The sequence below is a fragment of the Wallemia ichthyophaga genome (genome assembly GCF_000400465.1).
Source record: "Wallemia ichthyophaga EXF-994 unplaced genomic scaffold scaffold11, whole genome shotgun sequence".
Taxonomy (NCBI): domain Eukaryota; kingdom Fungi; phylum Basidiomycota; class Wallemiomycetes; order Wallemiales; family Wallemiaceae; genus Wallemia; species Wallemia ichthyophaga.
Genome location: NW_008806284.1, coordinates 38800 through 53198, shown reverse-complemented (window position 1 = coordinate 53198; position 14399 = coordinate 38800). Strand labels below are relative to the sequence as shown.

Genomic DNA, 14399 nt, shown 5'->3' with positions numbered 1-14399 from the left:
GACACACATAAACATCCCAAACATCCCACACATCCCCACAATCAACGCCGATAGAACGCTCTACGGCCCCGCCATTGGGTCCATGTCTCCAATACATATATCCGGTAAAATGACGGTCGCAGTTCTTTGAGTGTAACTGCAACATCCTATTTATATAACAGTCTCAATTTCAATTTCAATTTAAACTAGGAATGGTTGATAATGAGAAGCAGATAGAGCAGCAGCAGCAAAGGCAACCACAGCATCCAGAGCAGCCACAACAACCACAACAGCCACTACAACATCCACCAACTAAACCACCAATCAACCACTCAGTTACCCTGCCAGACGCCAACTTCGCACGACAATCCTCCATTAAACGCAACAGATCCATTAACCGCAAGTCTTCCGCAGGCAGTCTCTATCCAACGCCGACGAATGACAGCTTGAAGGGGCTACGCAGGGATAGTGTGCCATTGCCGAGTGTCGGGGCTGAGCTAGCCGGCGCCACTGACCTAGTCCTCCCCCCCGACATCGCATTCGGCAAAGACGTCGAACGCGGCAGCCACAGCGACATTGGCGAGGATGCCGAGGAGGTTATTGAGGAGGAGAAGAGTGATCCATTCATGATCGACAAGTTCGACGATGGTGATACGCGCAATCCCAAAAACTGGAACACTAATTATCGCTGGCTCCTAACCTTCATTGCTGGCCTACTCGTCCTCAACTCCACCTTCTCAAGTAGTGCACCGTCGGGCATCTCACAAGAACTAATGGCCGAGTTTGGTTTCTCCCGCGAGGTCGCTACTCTCGCCGTTAGTCTCTTCGTCGCGGGTTACACTGTCGGTCCCCTTCTCTGGGGCCCTCTCTCGGAAACCACCCTTGGGCGTAAAAATGGCATGCTGATGGCTTTCATTCCTTATACCTTACTTACTATCGGTTGCGCGCTCTCACCCAACACCGGCTCTATTCTTGTGTTTCGTTTCCTTACAGGTTGTTTCGGTAGGTGTTGATGCTGAGTGAATGACCCTTTTATTGAAATATACCTCTACACAGGTGCATCGCCGCTGGTTGTCTGCGGTGCTGTCATCAGTGACCTCTGGGACCCCAAGAGTGGGTTGGAGTTGTTATGTTTAAATGAGAACTTACTGACTTGAACAAAAACAGCACGCGGAATTGGTACGCATGCATAAGACACCTATTGTATCAACTAACACACGGTGCCCAGCCATGTCTGTTTTCGCTCTCGCCCCCTTCGCCGGCCCCGCCATAGCCCCCGTCATATCAGGCTTTATAGCTGCAGCGGGCGCTGACTGGCGCATACTCTTTTGGGCTCTCTTTGCTTTCGCCGGCTTCTGCACTCTTCTCCTGGGATTAGTCTTGCCCGAGACATACGCTCCTGCCCTCCTAGCACGCATTGCCAAGCAGAAGCGTAAGGAGACGGGCGATGACAGGTACAAATCTCCGCTCGACCTCCGCAAAACGGATTTCAAGAGCACCATCCACAATACCATTTTCAAGCCGTTTATTCTCCTCGCTTATGAGCCAATGCTCTCTGCTTTGACACTCTTCATGAGCTTCGTTTATGGTATTCTCTATCTCCTCTTCGAGTCGTGAGTTAGGGCTTGCGTTTGGACGCACCAAACTAACTCATTGCAACAGTTTCCCGTTCGTATATGGTGCCCCAGGACACGGTTTCAATAAGGGCATACAAGGATTGATGTTCCTGCCGCTGTTCATTGGAGGTTTCATCGCATGCACCATCAATATTCTCTACTTTAACCCACAGTGAGTAGCGAGAACACGAGTGGGGCAACTGTTTCTTACTGGTATGTCGTTCAGATACACCAAGGCACTCGAAAAAACCGCCCCTAAGCTGCCTGATCCAGAGATGAGACTGTACCCTGGCGCATTGGGTGGCATAGTCTTCGCCATTGCCTTCTTCTGGTTTGGGTGGACTAGCTACCCCAGCATATCGTTCTGGTCGCCCCTCATAGCCACTTCTCTCATAGGAATAGGTATCCTCTTCGTTTTCCTCTCCCTCTTCAACTACATTATCGACACGTATCTTTGGTCAGCAGGTTCGGCACTCGCTGCAAACACTGTTATTAGGTGGGTGGAGTGTTTTTGAGACTGTCTTAGGGCATTTTTGGACACCTTTACTCACATTCACATCCCATTCAGATCCGCTTTCGGCGCTGGATTCCCACTCTTTGCGGCACAGATGTTCGAACGCCTCAATCCCAGATGGGCATCGACGTTGTTGGGATGTCTCGCCATTCTCTTGTCTTTTATTCCGTTCGGACTGATCAAATTTGGACCGTGAGTTGATGTGCGTAGGTGTGGACTATACTAACAATACAATATCAGTAAGCTGCGCTCCATGTCCAAGTTCGCGCCAGACACTTGATGGCGTCTGAGGATAGATACTTTCACTCTTTTTGCTCACCTTTCTTCCTGATTATAGATAGTACATACTACGCATTTATATACAAAGTCACACACACACTAATTTGGATGAAATTTCTATATTGTAACTTGAATACGTTGGATTGCTTATTTGAGTTGTTTGATGCTTTTTCCTTTTGTCGTAGTGTATTATGCAATGCGAATTTTATACCTTTACAAACAGCCTTCTAATCACGTCTGCTCTTCCCACTCTTTTCGTTGGTATTGGAGGGGTGTAAAATTTGCGCGGTATGTGATGGTAAGTAAACACTGCGATTGCGCGCGTACAGGACAATTTGAGCGAGGAGGATGCCATTTAAGAGGGCAGCTCCAGCGAAGGAGATAGTCATGGGTATGTCGCCGGCATTATGCACACTGGTCAAGACGCGCACGCAGCACCCGCCGAGCTGAGCGAGTGTAGTGATAGGAGAGAGCGATCCAGTCGAAGCGTTGCGGTGGTTGGCGTGTATTTGTGGTAGTTTGCTCGCCAGACTGAGTGGAATCGACAGTTGGAATGTCATGTCGATTAGCGGTTTCGGGGTGAGTAGGAATGAGAAAGTGATTGCTGCGAATATTACAGTATACACCTTTCTTCGCATTATACACCCTATAATGGCTATGTTTTGGAATGTCAGTGTGAGATTCTCGCCGTATGTCGTGAATGGGTATGAATGAGAGTATCCGTAGACGTAGTTTATAAAGTACGCCACTGCTTCTAATGAGAAGGCACTCAAACTGAGTCCATTACTCGATCCAGTGCGATAAAGCGTGTACAGCTGTGGTAGCTTGATTAAGCTGCTGCCGACGATGATAAACACACCCAAAATACTCGATAAGAAACTCAAATCGAATCCAAAATATTCATATTCCCCCATTACGATGAGTTGTGTTGGTTGTTTCAACAAGACCACCAATGGAAGCGCCGATTACATCCACCGATTTAAAAGAGTTTAAAAAGATTTCAACTGGGAAAGTGCGGGATCTTTACGACTACAATGACACACTCCTCTTCGTCGCTACGGATAGGATTTCTGCATTTGACGTTATCTTGTCGAGTGTGAGTAGTGTGTGTATGGCTGTGCGCCTGCTAACTCACCCAGGGCATCCCAAATAAGGGCAGGCTGCTCACTCAACTTTCCACTTTCTGGTTCGATAAGCTTTTCCCGATTATTCTCAGCGACGGCACCCACGTCGGCCATCACTTGCTAGAGAAGAATGTAGAGAAAATGGGCCTCCCTGCAAGCGCCATAGACTCCCTTAAAGATCGCACTCTGCAGGTAAAGAAGTGCGATATTGTCAAAATCGAAGCCATCGTCAGAGGTTACATTACTGGTTCAGCGTGGAGCGAGTATAAGAAATCTGGCACTGTCAATGGCGCTCCTGTTAAATCTGGTATGCAAGAAAGTGAAAAATTCGACCACCCTCTCTTCACTCCCTCCACAAAGGCAGATCAAGGCGATCACGACGAGAATATCTCACTAGAAGAGTACCGAAAGCTAATTCCACAACCACTCGCTAAAAGAATCGAGGAGGCTGCTATCAAGATATACTTGTCGGCGTCTGAGTATGCCTCAACCAAGGGAATCATCTTGGCAGACACCAAGTTGGAATTCGGTGTGGACGCACAGGGTAACCTACTCGTCGTTGACGAGATTCTCACCCCAGACAGCTCACGCTTCTGGCCAGTGGCGGGTTACCAAGTTGGTAAGGGTGTTGACTCATTCGACAAGCAATATGTACGTGACTGGTTGAAATCTGTTGGTTTCGACAAGAACAGCCCAGTCGGACCAGTTATACCGGAAGATATTGTCAATAAAACCGCCGACAAGTATTACGAGGGGTATAGAATGTTGACGGAGTAAAAACTAAGAAACGTTGTCGCGTGTATTGTGTGTATTGCGTGGCGTTGATGATAGTGTCTGTCTTGGTGTATTCTCAAACTCTTCATGCATTGATTGTTCATCTAACGATAAACGGCGTTGATTGAATGACAAACCGTGCTGTTCAGAGGAGTTGATGGTAGTGTTAGTGGTGGTGTTGTTGTTAATGCTATTAGGCCTGCTGTTGCTCTTGCTACCACTACCAATACCACCCTTATCGTCAATCCCCTCACTCTTCATGCTCCCTCTCCTCGAGCTAGCCTCGCTATTTGACTGTGAGAGCGAGAAATCGAACGCATTTTCAAACACTTCAGCTAGACCAGAAGCTGTATCTTTGATGAGCTCCTGTTCGCGGTCTGTTGCCTTATCCAGCTTGATTGGATCACCTTGCAGCCAGTTAGACAGGCAATTAAGATCCCTGAGGCTATGGATGCTCGTTGCAGCTTTAAGAGAGGAATTGGAGTTTGTGATGTTGACCATTTGTTCTGAAGCCTTGCTGACTATATCGTTAAGCGACGCTGTGTCCTTGTCGTTCTCAGTGGTTTGTGAGTCGGGAGCATGGCTGTGGCTTCGACTGTAGCTTGGTGTGGCTGGTGGTAGCGCTGGGCTGTAACTGATTTACTAAGGGTGAGTGGGTGTGTGTTAGCGGTTTGTGAACTCACGTAGATCCACCACCACTAGTACCACCTCCTTCATTGTCCAGCAACCGCGTACGCTCATCCTGCTCGGAGTTGTTTATATCATTGCTGTCTTTCCTCCGCCGCCAACAACATCTCCAGAGCATCATCACCGTTTGAGTGTAAGAAACCAATTTTCATAAATACAAAATACTATACGTTATATGTAGACAGCACACGTCAGATGCTATTTGTGTGATATCTTTGCTCCTCCGATGATGTCTTCCCCCACTTGGCGTTCCTTTTGTGGAGTAACTTGAGAATATTAGCTGCTTTGCGAGTTGAAATCAAGACATCATCGGTGTGTAATGAACATCTCTGTTAATTTCGAGTAAACAGCTTGAAAATATTTTGTTTGTCATCTACTGCAATTTACAACTTTCATTGAAGTCATGAGATTTGATTTCTTGAAAAGCTTGCAAGCAATGTCTCCATGTTATTTTGAGAAATACAAGTTGATTTAGTTTACATGGGCTCTTATGATTTATAGGGCTAACTCCTACAGTCTTGAGCGAGTTGAGATTAGCCCCTTTTCCATGCTTCAAAGCTGCAACAGCGAGCTCAACAATCCCAATGTGTTTCGGAGACTCACAAGAGTTGTTGTGTCGAACTCGGATTTTCACCGGTAAACATGAATGATTTTGCCTTCACAGATATGAACAGTGATGTATAAACACGCGGAAATTTCATTTATGCGACTTTTCATACTGCCCACTCCGTACGAAATAGAAACATGTGCAAATTTGAGACAACTGAGAATTGATGCGTTGTTGGATAAAAGGTCACTATACTCGATATGAGAATCGATATTGTGATTGATTCGACAGTTTTCGACATTCACTCTACTCAATCTCCCAACTAACCATAAACCAACAGAAAAATCGCGACGAGTGGATTTATACTTGTGAATCGAATTTTTGACAAAGTAACTATTGTAAATCGCGGATGTAATGTCTGTAGCGCAAACCTTTGATCAAGTAAAGCCTCCTAAGTTGTGTGCCGATGGATAGAGCGGGGATTACGTAGTTATACAATTTCGAGAATGATTACTGTTGGTAGAGCCACTGTCTGGATGCTCACACGGTAAAATCCATCAGGCAAGGTAGGGTTTATGCCATTCAGGCATGAGTTGCCATTGCATCTTGTGTCTAGCTGCTAAATACCAGGTGTAGCTTTTAAGTTGAATGATTATAATAGCAATACTCTTGAGAAAGCAATGCGATTCTCCTAGTGCTCACTAACGACCTTGTCATCCCTCTCCAAAACCATCACCAATGGCGGACAACAAGCCAACACCAAGAACAGCGCATCTGATATCGCTTATGCTCGCATCCAAGGGGATAAACGATGCACCACCAGCAACGATCCATATGTTGCTTGACTTCTCCAACAGTGGGTGGAGGTCGAGTCGAATACCACAGGAAACTCTAACATATTATAGGGTACACGCACGAGATATTATCAGATTCGCTAGTTTATGCAGAGTACGCCGGCAGGAATGGTCATGGCGGTGTTGAGCTTGGTGATGTTGAGATGGCGATATCTGTGAAATCAAACCACCAATTCTCTCTCGCGCCACCTAAGGAAGTGAGTGGACGTTGTTTTCGACTTGAGTGTTGAGATTGACTTATTTGATAGTACCTCCTTGAACTCTCGCAGACACTTAACTCGCGTCCGCTGCCGCCGCTGCCAGAGTCATATGGTCCTAGAATGCCCCCACCAAGGCATAGACTCACAGCGCCTAACTTCTCCCTCATTCCGTCAACCTCGAGGGGGAGCGAGGGTGAGTGAGCAGCCTGGGTTGTGGATAAGACCAGCGGGGGATTGCAAAGACAATGAATTGTACAATACATGAATGTAATTTATAATACAGGTTCTGTTCAAATCGGATGAAATGGCTGTCGAGAAGACTTTACGAGTCGTTGAAAATTGGAGAAAGGGGGAAATGAAAGGTATACACGCATTAATAGACCATCTATCACCCCGAATATTATACCCCCAGTGATAAATAAGATTTGTAATTTTTTCAGCTCGTTTGCTTGAGAATTTCGTCTATCGCAACTCGAGCTCAGCGACGTTAAAAATCGAAATGGTGAATTGGAGTGAAACGCAGTATAAAACTGTAGACTGACAAATATAATCCAAACAGGCCGAGTCAACTGCACCAAGCAACCAAATGAAGGAGCTTCGCGTTGAAAAGCTCGTCATCAGTAAATAATCGTTATCGTACACCGCTCACAGCTAACGCGCACTCGCAGACATTTCCGTTGGTGAATCCGGTGACAGACTCACTCGTGCAGCAAAGGTCCTTGAGCAACTCACTGGTCAAACTCCAGTCACCTCAAAGGCACGCTACACCGTCCGTACCTTCGGTATCCGTCGTAACGAAAAGATCGCTTGCCACGTTACCGTTAGAGGTCCAAAGGCTGAGGAAATCTTAGAGCGTGGCCTTAAGGTTAAGGAGTACGAGCTTAAGAAGGGTAACTTTAGTGAAACTGGTAACTTTGGTTTCGGTGTCGACGAGCACATCGATTTGGGTATCAAGTATGACCCAGGTATTGGTATCTTCGGTGCTGACTTCTACGTCGTCATCTCCCGCCCTGGTTACCGCGTTGCTAAGCGTAAGTCTCGCAACAACAAGATTGGCTTCCAGCACAAGGTCAAGAAGGAGGAAGCTCAAGCTTGGTTCAAGCAACGTTTTGATGGTGTGTTTGGGTTGTTTGAAGTTTTTCACTCTAGCTGACAAATTTTCCTCAGGTATTATCTCTGCCAAGTAAGTTTATTTGTAAAAGTAGTTAAATACTTGGTAGATTTCAATGCATGGTACATGTCGCTCGAGATGTTATTTCTATTTCTGTATCCACTCGCCTATAGCGGGCTAGCGCGATATGCTTATCAGGTGAATTGCAAAGTGAGATTAGAGCAAAAAATGCGGGCGTTGATTTGAATAAAAACTATGATGACTTTGATGAGAAGGAGCTTAGCGGCTGGAAGGATGCTGAAAATCCCGGGCCCACGCGCACAACCACTGCGTTCTTCAGTAGCTTCACAGCGTGTGAGGTGGCTGGCAGACGTTGCGGACAGCACAACTACCTCAACCAACCCACCAGACTCACAAACCACCACGCCCAAAACAGAACACGCCGTCATATCGACTTTCGATCTCTTCTCAATTGGGATTGGACCATCAAGCTCGCACACATGCGGACCGTTACGCGCAGCGCGTATATTCGTGAACGATTTAACTGATTCCGGGGTGCTATCTAAGGTGCACTCGCTGAAAATAACGCTGTATGGCTCGCTAGCCCTGACTGGCGGTGGGCACATGACCGACAAGGCAATTTGCTGGGGGCTTCAGGGATTCGATCCAGAGGATATGAGTATGGATGTAAACACGCTTCCTGGCAAGTTCGAGAAGGTGGAGAAGGAGCGCGCGATTGAGCTGCGCAGTGAGAACTCTCAGACAAAGAAGGTCACCTTCGATATACACAAGGACATCAACTGGCGGATGGACGAGGCACTCCCACGCCATCCGAACGCGATGCAGATTAGCGTTTTCGCTGAGTCGGGTGATCTGCTCGCCACTAACACCTTCTACTCGATCGGCGGCGGGTTCGTCGTGCACGACAACACCGAGATCACGGAGAATGTCTTCTACAAGGCGATCAAGAAGGATGAGGTGGATAGGTCGAGACGCGAGGTGCAGGTGGTAGAGGAGGGCGGGGATGGTGCGAGCGCATCAGGCACACCCAAAGAAGTCCCCTTCCCTTTCCACACGGGTGACGAACTGCTCCAGCTGTGCGCAACGCACAACCTCACCATTGCGCAGATAGTCTACAACAACGAGCTGACGTGGTACACGCCCGAGGAGATTGACGCAAAGCTAACGACTATCTGGCACGCAATGGACGACAGCATCCTCAATGGGATATCCGCCAACGAGGAGTATTTGCCCGGCCCAATGAAGGTGAAGAAGCGCGGGAAGATGTTGTACAGTAGGCTACAGAGCGGGCTATATAGGCGAAGCAGCCAAGACGCGCAAAACACTCCACAGATTCACGGCAACATTTCCCATCCCCTACCCCCTATCCCGCCGCGTCGGAACAACGAAGTGAAAACCATAGATTTCCTCATGTGTTACTCGATAGCGGTGATGGAGGCTAATGCATGTGGGGCGCGACTGGTAACATCCCCCACTATGGGCAGTGCTGGTGTGATACCGGCGGTATTGAAATATTATCTGGAGTTCCTATCCCACGATGCACACACCGACATGCAACAGTTCCTCCTCACCAGCGCAGCAATAGCCATGCTCATACGTCGTGGTGCTTCAATCAGTGCCGCAGAGGCAGGGTGCATGGGGGAGGTCGGAAGTGCTACGTCTATGGCGGCGGCAGGATTCGCGGCGCTCAATGGAGGCAGCACCAAGGAGATACTCCAGGCGGCTGAGTGTGGAATAGAGCATTTCTTAGGCCTTACTTGTGAGTTTAAAGGGAATTTGTGAATGTCTTATTTTGCTCACTCTTAACTCTCATCACAGGCGATATTCCTCACGGTCTCGTGCAGGTGCCATGCATTGAGCGCAACTACCTCGGCGCCGTCAAGTCTATCAGTGCCGCTCAGCTAGCTCTCTCCACCAACGGCGAACACGTTGTCTCGTTTGATATGGCCATCAATGCTATGCGTGAGACGGCCGCGCTGATGAGTACGCAGCTCAAGGAGACTTCTCTCGCCGGTCTGGCCACGTCGGTGAAGATACCGGTATCTGTGTCTGAGTGTTGAGTGCTGATTGTTGGAAATATCGACGATGGCGATCGTAAATTTTTCTTGTAACATTCAAAACATAATATACCTGGTCGAGAACGTATACCAAATCTTTTGCAGTGAGATAAGAAAGGAAAGAGCATATTTACCCAGCTGTTAGAGATACTGTGGATAACAAGAAAAATGTTTGATGAAAACTTGATACGTAGCGATGTAATGGGCAAGGGACTCATGCTGAGCTGGTCTGTATAAGTAAAGTGGACGTGTCACGCTGTAGACTGTACATGCTACCTTTATGCACGTCTTAACGTCACGATTACAAATTCTGTATATAGCAGATCCAGGTTTCCTGGATGCCTTCTTGGCCAGCAGGACACATTCCTCGCTTGTGTAAAGCCTTCATGCAGGTGTTTCAGCCAGCGGTTCTGAAACATCTCTTGCTGACTATCCTGCTTAAATTGTGAGACCTAATCAACAAGCATTTCGTTAGCCAAAGGTGTTTACGCAGGCTTCTATCAACAGATATACAAGAGCTTGTGTATGTTTTGGGTACAGATTTTTCTATTTAATTACTAGCCTGCGCCAGAAGTTGAAGTAGTCGGATTACCGATCATCTAGGACTCACCTCCACTTGGAGTCCGATTTATTGTCCGCCACTAGGCCGCCATTGTACTGTTAACATCCTCTGCTGTCAAATTACAAAGCGCCAAGCTTCAAATTTTAAATTTTTAATCACCGGAGTACGCTAAGTTTCCAGACGCGTGTTTTGCTTTCTGTTTCGTAGCGTTCACAGAGCTAAGTGTGAGCTGTAACTAAGAAGACCTACCATTTCACTTTCTCTCTCATCTAGCAAAAGAAATTCATGTTAGAAACACGTGGAACTTTCTTTTCTACAGGGCGCTGCATTCGCACACTCTGATTGCGTGTACACAAGCAGTTCAATGAGTGAGCGAAAGAATGACATATATTCGACAACACGTGACTAATGAATTGTTTTTACAGCTTTCGCTGATTCACCTGTAGCACAATTCATCATCGGCTTTGATTTCATTTGAGCGTGCTGAATGTCGTTCATACGTTTGAGGTGTAATTATGTAAATTAAAATGCCTAAGTAAATACAATATAGGCCGTAGTTTCACATTGTTTTTTATTATTATCTGACATGAGATCCATTTTGTGCACTGTTTAAAAGTTGTTCAATGTTTCACAATGTTGTCCAGAGCCACAAAATGAAACTATTTGAAAACAGAATTTATAAAGACAAACCTCTAAAATAGTCTAAAGCCGCTCCTCGAGAGGCATTGGAGGTTGTTAGAGCCTTTGTGAGATTCGCTAGTCGACTGCATGCTCTCAAGAGGTGTGTAATTCTGATATCGATAAAGGTTCTGACAAGGTTTAAATCAAACATCGTTGACAATAAGGATAGAGAATATCTTAAATAGTAGTAGCCCAATAGCAACAGCAGTGACATGGAGTACTGTCAAAAATTTCAGCGGTGCACGCGCGTGTGAGCGATGAGATTAAAATGCATGAAATGAGACTTGACGTTGGCCTGGATGCATACGAGAAGTCTGTTAGCTTTGATACAGACGCGTACATAAACGATGTTATCCGTCCACAGGTTGACGGTCCTGATTCGTTAAAAGTGATTCGCATAGCATCCTTCAAAAGCAATTAACAAACCATTTAGAATACTATTGGCGTGACTGTTTGTTTCACACAGCAACTGCATCCAGGTCGTTATCTGTCCATGAGATTCCTCTTCCTGAATGCTATAAAATTCTTAAATGATGCTCTCGAGATCATCAAGCTTTCACGAAAACCGTTAAGAGATTATGAAGTACACTCACAACAAGTCACGCTGGAGCTGGGTGGGCTAGTTGTAATAGGATCTCCAGCATACAACTACCCTCAAATGGTGGAAAAGTTTCAGTCAATTGGTTCTAGCAAGGAAGAGTTGTGGGGTAAGAGCATTGATTACTGCAACTACCGTTTCTCGAGCCGCCCACCAAAGCAAACAAAATACTTATTTAGTCGTATTATCGATATGACGATGTAGCTTAGTCATGTAGATAAACGATGTAAACTATCTTGTAAACGAATGTGTTGATGAAATCTGAATTTAATGTTAAGACATTTAAACTGCGTCCATCAAAACTTCTTAAAGTGCAAAGATTTTAAAGAGGTGCAGAATTACAGATAATGTTTCTTGACTAATGTCGGGGCTTGTAGAGAGTGTGCGCTACTGGTCAATGGACGTACTTCCATCCGAATGTGGCTTGGTCATCTTTCATCTTAGTTTTAGCAATCTCGATAAGGAAACAGATTCTTGTTTCAATTCAAGCAATTCAAGCAATTTATGCAACTTTCCAACGGAAGGATGAAATTATGAGACATGGCGTGTTCCAGAAACGTGTGTCAGGAGGTAAAGGAAGATAAATAATGACTTAAATGATAAATATTCATTGTAATATATTAGCAGTGAGCAACGATGGCAAGGCACATTGCACAAACTACAAATAACCGTTTACAGACCCTATACACCCAACTGACTGACATCCAAGCCGAGGGCATGCAAAAAGACGTTAACGTTGCTTATCCTCTTATGAGCACTCTGCGCAGGTACCCAAGCTTGTTGAGCCGAGACTACGTTTTCATGGACGACATCACGCACGTCTTGCACGAGGGAAGATTGCTGGATGTTATCGCTGTTGAGTGCAATAGCCGCGAGGAAGCGCCACACGCTCTCATCGTCGTTGTCGAGGAGGAGAGTGGTGGTGTGGGTGTCAACGGCGGGCACACCAGGCACTCCACCAAACCCGCGCGCAGCTTTCTCGCGCTGCGAAGGGAAGAGGTGGGGGAGGTGAGTGAGGAGTTTGTGCAAGAAGAGGGAGAAGATCTGGTCCCTGTGTGAGTGAGAGGAGTGTTAGTTTGGCTGAGCGCTAATCTAAGGGTATACCCACCATTGAGCTGTCTCTTCAGGCGCAGGTGCCTGCTCGACACCAAGCGGGATCTGCTTGAGTATCTCAGCTCTGCTGAGTAGGATGGTGAGGAAGGCTAGACCGGGCTGTGGAGGGTTATGTTAGAATGAGATGAAGCGAGAAGCTGAAATGCCAAATGCACACCTTAGACTGCGCCACAGTTACGACATCGTTGCGCTCAACAAACAACGCAAGCATTCCAGCCACCAGGCGCAAACTAACGCCAGCAATCATACTCATAAATTGCGGCACCACACCACTCAAGAAAGCTTCGACAAAACTACCACAGCTATCTTGGAGAGAGAGGAGTTGGGAGAAACACGCAATGATGAGAGTGTTGATAGTGAGGATTTGTTGGTGGTCGAGGTGTCGAGTTGCTCTGGGGAGGAGCTTGGATGTTTTGGGGAGGGCGATTAAGGAGATGAAGGGATGAGGATTGGATAGTTCGAGCGGCTCCATCACTCTCAACCCCTTCCACACAGCGTCAATGTGGTTGGCGTATTGTGATTGCCAGGCTTGGGTGGATTGTACATGATCTTCTTCATTGACTTGCTCAGTGGGTGACTCATTCGGTTTAGACCTGGCAAGACTTTCAAGAGCGAGTACATGATCGTACAGCTTCTCAGAAGCCATCAGACACTGACGACGTGTGAGTGGGGGTTGAGGGGAGTTTGACGAGTTGGAAGAGATGGGGTAACCTTTCTGAAGGGAGGAGAGGACATCTATTGCGGAAGCCTTTGTTGACTCGGAGGAAATGTCAGAATCGATTTGAAGTACCTGTCTTGGGGCTCTGGAATTAGTTTTAGTGGATGTGCCTAGAGCGCCGACGAGGGAGTTTTCTTGGTTGAGATTGTTTTTATCGTCTAGCTGATTCTGCCTCTTTGATCTGACAATTTTATCGATTTGATCGCGTAACTTTTTAGCAGCGCCGATGCCGATGCCGGAGTGGGTAGAGCCAGCAGCGACGGAGAGAGCCATACCACCAACGTTGAGAACACCTTGATTCTTACGCATAAGAATTGAGTAGATTTGAGCGTAAAAGTCGTCGGTGTAGGGGTCAGCGGTTGCTAGTGAGCTGAGTTGAATTCTCAGGATGTAAGATTTGTCGGAGGGGGTCATTAAGTGATTGTAATTGGACATGGAGCTAATTTTTATAGCTTTTCTGCGTCTTTTGAGGTCCTGTAGTTCTTGGTGGCGGATGATTTGATCGGTGGAGGGGGGAGTGGGGAGAGTGGGAGGAATTGTAGGGGGTGTTTGTGAGTGCATCTGTGGGTGAGTGTGGGTGGGATTGTATGGCTGTGGATGTATCTGATGAAGCTGAGGAGTAGCGTTGAGGGAGTGAGAGGGAGTGGGATTATCAATGGCAGTACCAGTGTTAATGACAGTACCAGTATCAATGACATTATTATTGTCAATGACATTATTAGTGCCATTCAAATCCAATTGGTTAAAAGAATTCAAAGAATCTGTAAAGGAAAGTGTGGGTAAAGCGTCGTTATTATTCCAAATTGATTTAAAGTTATTATTGGGTTTTGAATTTGATTTAAAGAAATCTGGTAAATTAGAATTACTCATGGTGGTTTATAACAACGATGACCAACTTGAACGAAATAAAAAAGGAGATGGTTGTGAGGGTTTTGAAGGGGAGTGGATGGAGGGAGTTGATATG

At 46.5% G+C, this 14399-nt stretch overlaps 7 protein-coding genes across 7 annotated transcripts; 4 read left to right on the top strand and 3 right to left on the bottom strand.

Annotated features, from left to right (window-relative positions):
- Window positions 1–191: 191 nt before the first annotated feature.
- Window positions 192–2389, top strand: J056_000672 (uncharacterized protein; the record flags this gene model as incomplete). The annotated part of the gene is made up of 8 exons (XM_009270300.1): window positions 192–981; window positions 1036–1092; window positions 1147–1158; window positions 1208–1592; window positions 1642–1767; window positions 1822–2091; window positions 2164–2301; window positions 2350–2389. 8 exons carry the CDS (start codon window positions 192–194, stop codon window positions 2387–2389), a joined length of 1818 nt encoding a protein of 605 aa, XP_009268575.1.
- Window positions 2390–2615: 226 nt separating this feature from the next.
- Window positions 2616–3302, bottom strand: J056_000671 (Mannose-P-dolichol utilization defect 1 protein; the record flags this gene model as incomplete). Its single annotated transcript, XM_009270299.1, has 1 exon — window positions 2616–3302. One exon carries the CDS (start codon window positions 3300–3302, stop codon window positions 2616–2618), a length of 687 nt encoding a protein of 228 aa, XP_009268574.1.
- Window positions 3303–3340: 38 nt separating this feature from the next.
- J056_000670 (Phosphoribosylaminoimidazole-succinocarboxamide synthase) lies at window positions 3341–4289 on the top strand (the record flags this gene model as incomplete). The annotated part of the gene is made up of 2 exons (XM_009270298.1): window positions 3341–3484; window positions 3528–4289. The coding sequence occupies 2 exons, from the start codon at window positions 3341–3343 to the stop codon at window positions 4287–4289; spliced, it is 906 nt and encodes a 301-aa protein (XP_009268573.1).
- A 97-nt stretch (window positions 4290–4386) lies between these two features.
- On the bottom strand, window positions 4387–5094 carry J056_000669 (uncharacterized protein; the record flags this gene model as incomplete). The annotated part of the gene is made up of 3 exons (XM_009270297.1): window positions 4387–4427; window positions 4505–4920; window positions 4970–5094. The coding sequence occupies 3 exons, from the start codon at window positions 5092–5094 to the stop codon at window positions 4387–4389; spliced, it is 582 nt and encodes a 193-aa protein (XP_009268572.1).
- Window positions 5095–6258: 1164 nt separating this feature from the next.
- On the top strand, window positions 6259–9766 carry J056_000668 (L-serine dehydratase; the record flags this gene model as incomplete). The annotated part of the gene is made up of 8 exons (XM_009270296.1): window positions 6259–6376; window positions 6426–6571; window positions 6623–6767; window positions 7243–7689; window positions 7742–7757; window positions 7867–8039; window positions 8095–9465; window positions 9525–9766. The coding sequence occupies 8 exons, from the start codon at window positions 6259–6261 to the stop codon at window positions 9764–9766; spliced, it is 2658 nt and encodes an 885-aa protein (XP_009268571.1).
- Window positions 9767–11283: 1517 nt separating this feature from the next.
- Window positions 11284–11808, top strand: J056_000667 (uncharacterized protein; the record flags this gene model as incomplete). Its single annotated transcript, XM_009270295.1, has 2 exons — window positions 11284–11394; window positions 11440–11808. The coding sequence occupies 2 exons, from the start codon at window positions 11284–11286 to the stop codon at window positions 11806–11808; spliced, it is 480 nt and encodes a 159-aa protein (XP_009268570.1).
- A 477-nt stretch (window positions 11809–12285) lies between these two features.
- On the bottom strand, window positions 12286–14305 carry J056_000666 (DNA topoisomerase 2-associated protein pat1; the record flags this gene model as incomplete). Its single annotated transcript, XM_009270294.1, has 3 exons — window positions 12286–12655; window positions 12713–12816; window positions 12875–14305. The coding sequence occupies 3 exons, from the start codon at window positions 14303–14305 to the stop codon at window positions 12286–12288; spliced, it is 1905 nt and encodes a 634-aa protein (XP_009268569.1).
- Between the last annotated feature and the right edge of the window lie 94 nt (window positions 14306–14399).